This window comes from Musa acuminata, chromosome BXJ2-7 (assembly GCF_036884655.1).
Source record: "Musa acuminata AAA Group cultivar baxijiao chromosome BXJ2-7, Cavendish_Baxijiao_AAA, whole genome shotgun sequence".
NCBI lineage: Eukaryota > Viridiplantae > Streptophyta > Magnoliopsida > Zingiberales > Musaceae > Musa > Musa acuminata.
This window is the reverse complement of record NC_088344.1, coordinates 512,817-525,897: the sequence shown is the minus strand read 5'-3', so window position 1 is coordinate 525,897 and position 13,081 is coordinate 512,817. Positions and strand designations below refer to the sequence as shown.

Below are 13,081 nucleotides of genomic sequence, written 5' to 3'. Positions count from 1 at the left end.
CGGAAGGTTACATCTATCTATCAGCTTAAGACAAAAGAGCATAGTGTTGTTACATCTATCAGCTTCATACAACCCGAATGGTTTCCACACCAATAAACAAGAAAAAGCACACATGACATGCTGATTGATACACGAGTTGTTGCAGACACCATAACAATCAGCTCCTTTCAAGAATGGAAGCAGCAGCACCATGCTAAAACAAGGAGGCGGAAGAAGCCCTCTGTCCCCCATCCCATCGGAGCTGGTGAGCCAGACCAAACCAGTCATCGAGGCAAGGAGGTGGAACTGCACTGTTCATGGAGCACTCTTCTATAAATGCTGCTAAATTAAAAGACCACCGAACCATTATGACTCTATTTACAGGTAATCCCTGAATAATTAGCTTCTACAGACCAATCTTTCGTGGTCAGTCGGTCAGTGGGAATTCGTCGGTATCGACAATTCAATTCAATTCACTTCAAATCTTATATGGTATTAGCATCAGACTTCCACCTCCACATGACGTCGTCGTCGTCGTGTGACTTATTCAGAGCTGCGACCTTAGCGTGAAGACCGCCGGCCACGGCGTTCTTCCCCCTCTCTCCTTGAGGTAGCTCCAAGGCTTCGCTGATGGACCCACGCTTCAAATCAGACGGAGGGATGAAACAATCCATGGAGAGTCCGGGGACATTGAAAGCCACCTCCTCTATGGTCCAAGCCTCCTCCATCCTGGTTTTCTTGTGGCTCAGGGCTGCTTCCCCAAACCGGAAAAGAGTGACGACCGAATGGCCGGAGTGAGCAATCATCGTACCCTCGACCGGGCGGTAATCATCGATGGAGGAGTCGATGGAGGTTTCCCAGTAGACCGCATCACCACCAGCACCGGACTGGATTCGAGTTAGATGCGAATCCTCGAGGTGGACGAGAAGCCCACTTCTCTGGCTAAAGTAACCAAATAAGACGTGCCTAATGACCTCCGCAGGTGTTTCGCTGTTTGCCTTGAGCGTCTGCGGGTCTGCACAGAGCTTGAGGATGAAGCAATCTTCCCCGTCGACCTTCTTCTCCCCGATGCACCGTGCGTTGGTAAACATGCTCGCTGTGGTCAATGGATCGAGCCCCTGCATACGGCAAACACCGAACCATCAAGCAACTAATACAGTATAAACATGAAACAGGGTATGATGCTCTATCGATTGGCTCTATACCTGCAGAGCCCTGCGAAGGGGTCGGACAGGGCCCTTGGCAGCATGGGCGCCGAGCCATGGTGCGTGGCGCCAAACTAGTTCGCCATTGCAACCGGCATGGACCTTACTGCCACCGACAGCGAGCTCAATGTACCACATGTCAGGCGCCATCTGCCAGAGCACGAAGCCACCGGCCTCGGCATCCCTGGTTGCATTTCTGTACTTGATGACCCTGGTCGCCGTCTCAAACTCGGTCGCTACCATCTTCACCTTCCCCATCGCGTACGCGTTCCTGATGGAGCCCAACAACGTCAAACCTCCTGATGCGGCGATGTACTGCTGCAGTATGTACTGCGCCGACGAAGTCTCCTGCCGCAACAAATCGACATAGAGAGTTGGTCACAATCGAAAGCAAAAGACATGATCTTTTTTTTAGTTTTTAGAGATGCTCTCGATCACGAAGCCATAAACGGAACGAAGATGGATACATGACGGGAAGAGTGATGAGGCGCTTCATCAAATACAATTACCATTACCGCTACGTAATATGCTGTGTTCACGTGTAGAAGGCTATGTAAAGAACAGAGGAGGAGAAGAAGAGTGCTCACGATGGGTGTATCCTTGATGCTAAGGTGCGGAAGCGGCTCGGTGGAGCAGACGTGGACGGGGGCGAGAGGCGCGGCCATGACTCCGAGCAGCAGCCGGAGGTCAGTCCGTCGGAAGGCGGCAGTTGCAGCGGAGATGGACGGCGCCCGCGACAGCTGGCCCCTCACCCACTGCCCCCACCCCCGGTCCTTCCGCGCGGCATCCGCCTCCCCGGGGTCCGGACCCTCCATCAACGGCGCCAGGCTCCCAGACCTCGGGGCCACGGGATCAGCAGCACGCCCGAGCCGCTTCCACCGCCGTGGCAAGAGGAAGAGCTCCGCCATCCGCCGGGGGCTTTCCGATCTGGACCTCCCCCGCGCCGAAAGCACACCATGCTTCTTCTCCATTCCCCTCCCTCCTCCCTCCTCCCTCCTCCCTCCTCGAGCAACACTGATAAAGAGAACGAAGAACCCTTCTACTGTTGGGTGGGGAGACGAGGAAGAGGAAGAAGAAGAAGAAGTGGGATTGCAGTGACTTCGACCGTGTGGGTTGGTTGAGATATAGAGAGAGAAGGCGGCTGTGTACGTCTCGAATGGAAGCCGAAACGAACCCAAAGAAATTTTATATATATATATATATATATATATATATATATATATATATATATATATATATATATATATATATATATATATATATATATATATTCTCCTTTGGCTAATTTGATCAATTTTAGGCCTATTTAGGAACACAATTTATGGAGGAAATGATCCGATTATATCAAATTTAGACTAATTTGTTTCGTTTGTTCCTTTTCATATAAATTGAAAGCATAATAAAATTAAAAATGATCGGATTGAATGATTTTTAAGATTTTATGATGAATTATGAAGATTTTTATTAATTAAATTAATTTATATCTTTATTATACGATGAATTTATCATATGATAGCATGATCTATTCCATTCGATTAACTCAAAATTATATTTAATCATTAAAAGGAATTTAGGACTAAATTTGATTTGTTAAAATCTTATTTAGAATTTTTGAGTGCTTTAGAACATTGAAAAATAAAATGTGGAAGTCAAAATATTACACAATATTTTGGAAAATATTTACCATAAAATACCCAAGCATTAATTATAAATTACACAAAAGTAAGACATATAATCACCAAGTATAAGAGTTAAAAAAAGGGTTTTAACTCTACCCTTTCTTGATAGTTTTGATCTAAATTTCGACATATTTTTGTTTTTTGGCTGCATTTCGAAATCATGACATGTGATTTTTTTTTATTATCCTTTAAACTTTTAGGTAAATTTTGTGTTCAGCATGGGATTTAATTCTTAAATTGTTAAAAATATTTAAGAGTATCGTAAATTCTCATTTCGTGCAAATTTGGATATTCATTCCTATACAAATATCATATTTAAAAGCCTAATACTTTATTTAAGCAGTAATTTATCTAATTCTGGATTATTCGGCTACAAACTATAAAATCCATGAAGAGTTGCTAATTTGCTGATTACTTTTGATTATAAAGAATTATCTATATATATATATATATGTATATGTTAGAATTATTTCAATCATGGCGGTCCAAACAGGGATGGATGGCCCATGATGCGAAATGCCACCGATCGGATCGGGGGAGCACTCGTGCGAGTGGATCGGTTCCACGCATGTGATCCGTCGCCATCAACGCCATTAACTCCACGCCATGTGCTCGTCCGAGGCCGGATCGACCGTCCGAGTTGCTGCTTTCATTAGTCTTGTCCTCATGCAGCCCCGAGGGTTATGGGTGTGAAGACAACCGATGGCCCTCCGGCCGGTGGCCAACCTGTGTGCATTTGTCTTCGTCATCCATCTCTCGTCCTATCTTCTCCGAGTGATATTAAACTAGGGTTTCTTTCGCTGGAACATCTGCATATTAGGGGAATATGGATGATTTGAAGTCTCTACACTCTACACTCCCAGAGAAAAAACTTTGTATGCAGTGATGGTTGGACACAGTGGAAAATGCATGCACATACGAGGTGCGAAAAAGATATATTATTACCTATACGTTGGTGGAATATAGCGTATTTTACTTCATGAAAGGTATCGGTATTTTACTATCGGTGGATCTGTTCTTATAGAAGAAAATAAAGAATAGATAGGGGACCAGTATATTTATTATGGTACAGATAAAGAGAAACTTCGGTTGAAATAATTAATAGGATATAGGGGGTTAATTATTACCTATGTAATTAGTCATCTTCGAAATATTTAATCTCGTTGCTCCAATAAAACTCCTATCTCTTTCTTGATTTTTGATCTTATGAAATTATATTTTTAATCTTGTATAGGGATCTCGATATTTTACTTTTGTAAGTATAGAGATCACAATACAATTTTTGAAAGTATAGGGATCGATGTGCTAAAAGTAGCTAATTACAAAGGGTAATATGTAATTAGCCCGGATATAGGATAGGTAAATGTTAGGTGAATTTAAGAATTTAAAGAATGTAGGCTATGCTATTACGATGGACCATCTTATTTTTGATGTTTTATATATTAATGGTAGAAACTTAATGAAGGTTCTCAGACACTATACTAAAGATAAACGGGGTTATGTGATTTGTTGAAATCGTAATATTTAAATTTATGGAGTCCTATTCTATCTTAGAGCGAAGTAGGATGCAACGAAAGTGAAAATGTCAATTTGAATCGTATAAATAGTAACGATAATGTGATACCCTAAAAATCTAAGGATTTCTCATCATCGACCATGAAGAAAAAGTTAAGGCCTAAGATTAAATTAAATAAAAAAATAAATTAATGAATAAATCATTATGAATGTAGAGTTTGAATTTTAGGTAACATGTATCAGTTGAAAATAAAAAGAATCCAGTTTAATACATACGACCAATATCATATGCAGAAAATCAAGGATCAAGATTGAATGCAAATGAAATTTATCATATTCTTTTTTATCATACTGTTGAATCTCTCTTATTCTCAAATGTGTCTTTTAGAGTTTATGAGTTTCAAAAGGACAAAATCGGATACACTCATCTCCCAAAACAAATAATTTTTTGTGAACATACGGATCCCCGCTCAATTGACCAAATGGTCTATTATGAACCATTTATGTATCATCCGAACCAATTTGCACAACAATGTCAAACATCTCCCATTTTTGAGCTAATAAAAGAGAAATCAGCTAGCCGCATCGACTGTTGATATGGTTGAAATGTTATTTTGATCCGGATAGGAACAGTGTGATGGCATATGTTGGACTAACACGTGGAAATTATTGCCCAACATGCCATGGATAGGACCGTAGTAGGTGAATGACCTAACAAAGTCATGCCTTTTGTCTGCCTGCCTCGACGCAAATCCCCATCAAATTAGACATCGAGGCATTAAAAGAAATCCTTTTCACTGTTGAAATTTCTTGGTGCTCTGTGCCTCTCATGTCTGGACGAAAGATGTGATGTTAATCTTGATCGAGTTGCTTCACGGGAACAATGGGATGCTAGCTCAGAAGAAGTGCTGCACTGGTGGGTACTTTTGAGTCGCAAAGCTGGGTCCTCTGTGATCTCCTGCTCCTCCATGAAGAGCTTTCCTTGGTGTTCAGAAGCCTCAGTTGGTATCTCGCCGTGTTTCACGGGGATAGCTGTCTTGTTGGAGTGTCTTCTTCCATCATTCCCCTACTCAAAGCACACACCACAATGAGCATTTAAACATGGACAGAAATGCGATGTGCCATCCTTACGTACTCGATCACATCGTTATAAGATACTATCCATGACACTGCATAGAGGCAAGTTGTAAGGTTGAAGTTACTGCTACAGATCTACGATGAACAGGAAGTCTGCAATGCTAAATATCAAGCATCGAGAGAACAGATGAAGTTAGAACGGGTACGCTTATCTCACAGTAGTAGGGAACGAGGATCGAATGATGTAAATTTTCTTAGTGTCCATGATCAAATGTGTGCTCCTCAGCTGCATTCTAAAGATGAGCCGAGTGAGCTTTCACACACTGTTCTACTAGGAAACCCAGAATGTGAGGAAATAACAAACATCCAGAGTTCCTGCAGAGAGCAGCTGTTAACATCAAGGAGGGAGTGCCATCTTTATCCTGTGCGAAAACCTAATCTTCTAGCCAAGCAAATGACATCCCTCACTGTGTGGTCTCTTAAACAACCGACAAAGCTGCGGTCAATGAAACAAAGTATAGCCTAAGAGAGGAGGAACAGTAGATTCGAAAAGGACCCTCGAGAGATAAAAAGGGGGATAAACAACATAATTTGGCAACAGTTGTATCTATCTATCTATCTATCTATCTATCTAAAAAGTACATGCAATGGATCATATGCGTCTCGACCAGATTAAGAATTATAGGATTAATTTTTCTAACATGGAAAATCGACAACTCAAATTAAAAGGAGGAAAAAGATTGGCAATCAGAAGTCGGAACGAAGCGAGAAAGTCCAGATACAAACCATGCGTAGTCAAATTCTAGTTAAGAGTCAAAAGTAGAGGAATATCACAACAACAGACAAGTTAGACACACTGACTGTTATCCACTCATTACGAGAGAGAGAGAGAGAGAGGTGGTGAATGTTTGTGCATGTATGCTGGACATGCATTTGCTCCTTTAATCACACAGTCAAAATGCAGTACCCAGAAGGCAACAGCATAAAACCTTAAGGAAGCAACAAATCATAATGGACAAGTTGCATCAAGTGTTTTTTTTCTGTACAACTTTCCAGCTGGCTTGCTGACTGAAACCATGTACTTGAAATCTCACAACCTGACATTGCTCACAGAAAGAAACTATGGGTTTCCAAGACGTACGAGTCTGGGGGTGGGGGCTTCGTGAGCAAGTGGCCTGTGTCGATCATCAAGTGGTCTCTCTAATTATAATGACAGACAGCCCCAACGACGCTGATTCATGAGTCGTGCCGTATCCAAGACACGGCCCCAAAGGAGAGAATGCCATTTATGATGATGATGGTTTACTCTCCTCTTCGAGTCGGATGAAGAGAATCCCAGAATTTTAAGTGAAGCTCCTCCAGTGGCCACCGGCCATCACGTCGATAAGATCGATCGATCGATCGGCAGTGGAATCAGTTCCGATCACATGTCAAGCAGTCAAAGCATCCCTCTTTATCTTAAATGGAGCGCCAATAGTCAAAGCATCCAGTCAGTGTAAATAACAAAAAAAATTCTCCACTACAAATTACCAGCACATGACACTGTAGCAGAGCTGATCGATCATATTCGATTTGCTTACGACTTTAGATCAAGCCTCTTTTTGCGGGGGTGATTCAGTGTACATACAGAACAGTAAAAATGTTAGCATTTGAGCTTGTATTAACTATTAACCCATACAGGACTAGCACCTTTACAACCCTATTTGTGCTCTCAGTTCAGACCACTAACTAAAATCAAATACATTCTCAACTCAAAATAAAATTTTCTAAAAATTTATATTCACTTAATAATATACAAGTCAGTCATGCCCCTCTCTCAGAAACCATCCCTACCTTCTACTCTAAGAAAAGGGAAGGGAGAGGGAGTAACAAACAAAGCATTCATGATGGATGATGCATGGACTCCCTTATCTTTGAAGCACATGGGAGTCGGCCCGAGCGGGGTGGGAGATCAGATGCTACCATCCCCGGCTACCACTTTCACATGAATTTACTATGCTCATAGTCTTTATCCCACCCCTCTTTCCTTTGTGCCATTTGCCATCAAGTCCATCGACCAGAGACTGTGTTGCAGGGAAAGCACAAGTACCCAAAGGGCATGAACAAGATGCATGTTGTTTGCCGTGTCACACCACTGTGTGCTGCTTTGATGATGCTTGGAGTCGAAGCGTAACAAAGTCCTACTGGGCTGTACTTCTTTCGGAGCACGGTGTTAAGACGGATCATAGGAAGGTTGTACTTGCAGTACAACTTTCAGCATGAATTGGTCTGGAAAAAAAGGAGGTACAGTGACCGCACATAATCTTGCTCGAGAGCAACAAGCAGAAATAAAGAGCGTGCTGCATCATATCGAGTAGAAGAACAACTTTCAGCAGGAATTGACAGGGAAAAGAAATCTGGTAAAGAAGATTGGGAATGTGACCGTGTCAGAGATACTGTGCACTTTTGCCCACTCATAATGTGTGAGTCTCGAATGTAAAGAGGTGCACAAAGCTGCAGATGCTCTTGTAAAGAAGAGCGAGCAGAAAGCATCTTGCAGCAGCATTGGAGGAGAAGGAGAACAGGGTGTGGCAATTGGATGGGCCTAATGAGGCATTCCAGGGTAGCCCGTCGTACACAGGAAGCTTATGAACAAAAGCAGGTGATGGAGATACGATAATAGTAATAGAGGATTCACCAAACTTTTTCTTCTTTCAACAAGAGATAACTCTTGTTCGCAATATCTCATCATAAAGGACCCATCATCAACTCATATCTGCCAATGGATGGGGTTCACTGACAAATGACAACATCTCAAAGTCAAGTTACTAACATAAAACTAAAACTGGACCGAGTCATTTATGAATATCTTGCTACCTACTTCATAAAGACCTTCGATCGATATACACAAACAATTTCATCACCAAAAAGAAGAGGATTTTGAAAAGAAAATATGTTTCGTTTAGAACTACAGCCATAGATGTGAATTTGCTCAGTGTTCTAACGTACAATCATAGTAGCGTTGTGTCACGACCTTAGCTGGTTTTGCCTAAGGCGTGCGGCACCCTCGCGCGTCCGTCCGCAAAGGTCAGCCTCCCCGAAGCCTCCCATTGTCCTTTAGGACCAACAAAAGAGAGAACGGGTTAAAGAGAACGCCTCAATCGGGATCCACAAGCAAACATGTCCGAAAAACACTTCATAGACAATGCAAATTACAAACAGACTTTACAAGCTCTGAATAGTTGCACAACAAAGGGTAAAATGGTCCATTACATACCGAAAAGCTCTCGAACGTGTCCACGTGACACAACCTTTATTTACAAGCCTAAAGAGGCCACCAACCCAACTAAAATGGGACTATTAAGCCTTCGGCCGCCCCTTTACATTCTGTACAAGGCATGAACATGCCAAAAGACACGGACATACATAAGCATTATATCAAACACCTTGTTTAGAAGTTTGTCCGTGACATTCTCCCCCACTTATCCCTTCGACGTCCTCGTCGAAGCCTTTGTGAACACTGCAACTCTTCGCCTTTGCTGAGTCTTCAATCTTCTGCTCCAGCTGCAATGCGCCTCCTGGCTCCCAGCTGCTCTCCGCTGCTGTTTTTGAGTAGTCGAACCTTTGATCCGCCATGCTGCTTCAACTCGCCAATGACTCTGACTTTGGTGTGGGGTTGGCTGAGTTGTGTTGATCCTCGTTGATTCCTGCGGATCCACCAAATGAAGGAAAAGACCATTCTTACTGCGCCAGTTTCTCAAAATTTCCACATGCTGCTTGAACTGGGTGGATGCTTGTTGGAGTTTTAACGAGCATCGCCTCGCAAACTTCTGAAGTTTTGGGTCCTTCCTCCACAACATCTGCTCATTGACTCTTCTTTCAGTTAGTTGTCACATCCAAGTAGGTTCGCATCACTTCCGCTTTCGATTGGTATTTCGTTGGGAAATGAAGCGGACAATCTACTCTCAGTAGCACTGATCACCGTTGGTGAGGATTTGACAACTATTGTCTTCCATTATCTTCGAAGGGTCTTTGAACTTGTGCAGAGCTCCTCTGCTGGATAGATAAGAGAACTGGGGTACTCGGTTTCGCCCATTCTCTTAAGAGTTGAGAAGGCAAAGGTTACTTTGACTTCGCCCGCCTCCTCGAGGTTGTGCTTCATGCATCGAGCTGGTTACTGGTCTTCACCTGCTCTTTGCTCACACTTCTGAAGCACTTGAAGTGTTTGCACTCCTTGCATTGAGTTGGCTACTGTGATTCACCTTCTCAATGCCATCGAACTTCTGGAATGCGGGAAGTTTTCACCCCAACTTGGAGTAATTCTCTGATAGATGAGGTCGCCTCTGGGATTGTACCGTCTTCTCCATCAACCCTGCCGCCTACTCCACTGAGTAGCAAAGGTACAGCACCGCGTACTGCTTGCTTCGTTCCTTGGTCGTGCACTCTTGCATGACCCGAAGTCCTTCACTTACGACTATCTTGATGAGAAACTTGTTGACACCGGTCTTACGAAGTTCTTCGGCCTCTGCCCTTCAGCCTTGTCTCGGTACTTGAAGATTGCCTCTGCATTCTCCACCTCCTCGGCCCCTTTCACGACCAAGCGCTCTCCCTCTATGAGAGCAAGGGATCAATGACTTTCACGGAAGTCCCGCCTCTGCGGTACCATGGCGCTGCCATGCCCATGGCACTACTATCCGTCGCCTCGCATCTCCATCCCTTTTCTTCACAATCAGTAGATATGCCTCCGTGACACTCCTCCGAGTCCACCTCCATTCTAACTGATTGCTTGATTTTGGGTAGCTAAGTCCCTCTGGACTCGTCGTCGCTTCCTCGCCCCTTTCGACCCCCTGCTTCAACACCTCTATGTTCTCTAAGCAGTCTGTTTGGTCGATGGAAAGACAGACTGCAACTCCCATGCATGGCCTCTGCCATCACATTGTAGGGTTTGCACCGATTCTGTTCTCCTTAGTTTCCTTGGTAGCAACGTTCGCTTACTCGACCTTGTCCTCTGACTTGTCGGGCTCTCTTAAGCGAATATAAGCTCTGGAGCAGTCCAACTCTCCAGCTGCTTCGATCATACCTCTGCATGATCAAGTCCCTCTCATGGGACTCACTGGTACTTGCATTCGAACTTTTCCCTTGGTGGAACCCAGCCCCCATATGCTGATGACCAAGGTTTTCATCCGATGCAAAATTCGGTGCACGCCCGGAAGACCCGCCTCTGCGGTACCATGGCCTTCACTCCTTGAATCCATAGCCCTTCTTGCCGTCGTGTTGTTCACCAAAGCGGAGCTCCCAGTAGCTCCCAATCATACCTCCATATGATCTAGTCCCTCCCGGGACTTTGTCGTGTGTGTCGCATTGCCACGAACTGTTCCACCACGATCCGCTGCACCATGTCGCCTCCTGGTGACATCTCCATTGCATTCTGATCCTTGTGGAATAAACTCGAATTGTGAACCCTCCATGTGTGGCCTCTGCCAATACATCGCAGGGTCTCCTCCACCTTCGATTTTGTTCGCTTTGGCAATCGACCTTCATCCACCCACTCTTGGGTCACACCTAGATGAAGCACCGCTCTAGGACAGTCCGTCGCCTAGTAACTCCCGAAGTCCACCGACTTTGCTGTAATTTGTGCACCATTGCCTGGATCCTGGGCCTCTGCCCCTACCAGCACAATCTCCGCTGCGCACTGCTTCCTTCATAGCAACTCGAATGGCAACACTGTGGCATATTCTTCAAGAGTACCCGCCTCTGCGTCCTCTTGCCCCGTGCTAAGGCCTTTTGTACCCAACTTCGCCTCCGCAAATTGAGTCGCCTTAGTTCCTCCATCGAATGCTCCTCCGAGATAAGGTGCATGTGTCCCGAAGCTCCCTTCGTCTTTGGCACCATGCAAGATGAGTCCACTCTGTCAGAATGAAGGACCCAGGGAACAGCATGATTCTACTCCTGCCTCTGCAAGAGTTCATGTCCTTGACCTCTGTCTAGGGAAAGCGCTGTGCCTCTGCTCCATGTTCCAACTTCTATGCTGGCTCCCTTCATGCGGCTTGGGTACTTCGCCAAGTTACACCCAAGTTGCTCCGCTCCTCGTTTTTGCATTGAGTCGATGGTGGCCCTCGCGCCCACCATTCCACGGGTCAACCCTCCCTTGAGTCCGATCTCCATATCGACTCTAAGTGTGCCTTCATTTAAGTTGCTTCAGGTCGCTCCCCCACTTGATCTCGCAATGCATCCACCAATGCATTCTCTCAAGCGAGATCATGCGACGACTCCTCGCCGCTTGCTCAGTCCATCGAGCTTCGTGGAGTTGTTGTTTTGTTGAGGTACTCCTCCTCAACATGTGCAGTCCGTCGCACATGATTCTCCCTCTGGAGAGCCGGGACTTATCCCTCCTGGATAACTATCCCATTTGAGCAACATCTCTCTTCGTTTCGGAGACCACCATCCCCATGGACTACTCCGATCTGCTGAACAAACTGTGCATTGTTCTGCCTCCTGCAAACGCACTTGCTAGATTGCACCTCCCCGTCAATACAGCCCCCGCTGCACCCCTCAAGGCCTAACAACATGCTGAACTCGTTGCACACTTCAGCCTCCTCCGGACGTATCCTTCGCATGCCGAAGAGAAAGTTTCAATGCTCCATGGCGCCGAGTCTCGACCGCCTTGGGATGGCCACGAACAATCCATCATCCGCATACAAGCCCATGCATGAGTACCGAATTCTTCGAGTTAGCAATTCCTCTCACCTCTGTGAGCTTTGCACAACTCTTTCGATCGCTGAGCAACTCATTCCACTTTGCATGGTCTCGTCCTTTTGCCAAGTGCCTCGCTTGCCTTGAGCACCATCAAGTAAAGTTGTCAACGTTGAGCCGTAGCTCAAACTCAGCCATCCCAACCTTTGTGCGCTCCGCATTCTTCCAAGCTTGCCTGTTCTCGTGGTGCCTCTCGCGCGAAGGGTTGGCCATTCCTCTGAATGCCAATGTCAGATGCCCGCTCCTCTGAGCGACTCTTTTCCCTACATCTCCATGCCCGTTTTCCCTCAAACGGTCGCGCGTGTGCTGACTGCCCTCAACGCAGCCCCGCTAGGTCCCCCACGTTTGCATGTCAAGTGTTTCTATGAGTGCTTGTCCCGCTCTGATACCATAATGTCACGACCTTAGCTGGTTTTGCCTAAGGCGTGCGGCACCCTCGCGCGTCCGTCCGCAAAGGTCAGCCTCCCCGAAGCCTCCCATTGTCCCTTAGGACCAACAAAAGAGAGAACGGGTTAAAGAGAACGCCTCAATCGGGATCCACAAGCAAACATGTCCGAAAAACACTTCATAGACAATGCAAATTACAAACAGACTTTACAAGCTCTGAATAGTTGCACAACAAAGGGTAAAATGGTCCATTACAGACCGAAAAGCTCTCGAACGTGTCCACATGACACAACCTTTATTTACAAGCCTAAAGAGGCCACCAACCCAACTAAAATGGGACTATTAAGCCTTCGGCCGCCCCTTTACATTCTGTACAAGGCATGAACATGCCAAAAGACACGGACATACATAAGCATTATATCAAACACGTTGTTTAGAAGTTTGTCCGTGACAGTTGGTCGGTCACGTACAACATTGAACAACTAGTGTCAAATCCGACATGGGTTC

At 45.2% G+C, this 13,081-nt stretch overlaps 1 protein-coding gene across 1 annotated transcript; it reads right to left on the bottom strand.

Annotated features, from left to right (window-relative positions):
- Positions 1–67: 67 nt before the first annotated feature.
- Positions 68–2,293, bottom strand: LOC135616478 (uncharacterized). The gene is made up of 3 exons (XM_065115710.1): positions 1,772–2,293; positions 1,185–1,532; positions 68–1,097 (listed from the first exon to the last, which is right to left on the bottom strand). The coding sequence occupies exons 1-3, from the start codon at positions 2,153–2,155 to the stop codon at positions 465–467; spliced, it is 1,365 nt and encodes a 454-aa protein (XP_064971782.1). The 5' UTR covers positions 2,156–2,293; the 3' UTR covers positions 68–464.
- Positions 2,294–13,081: the final 10,788 nt, after the last annotated feature.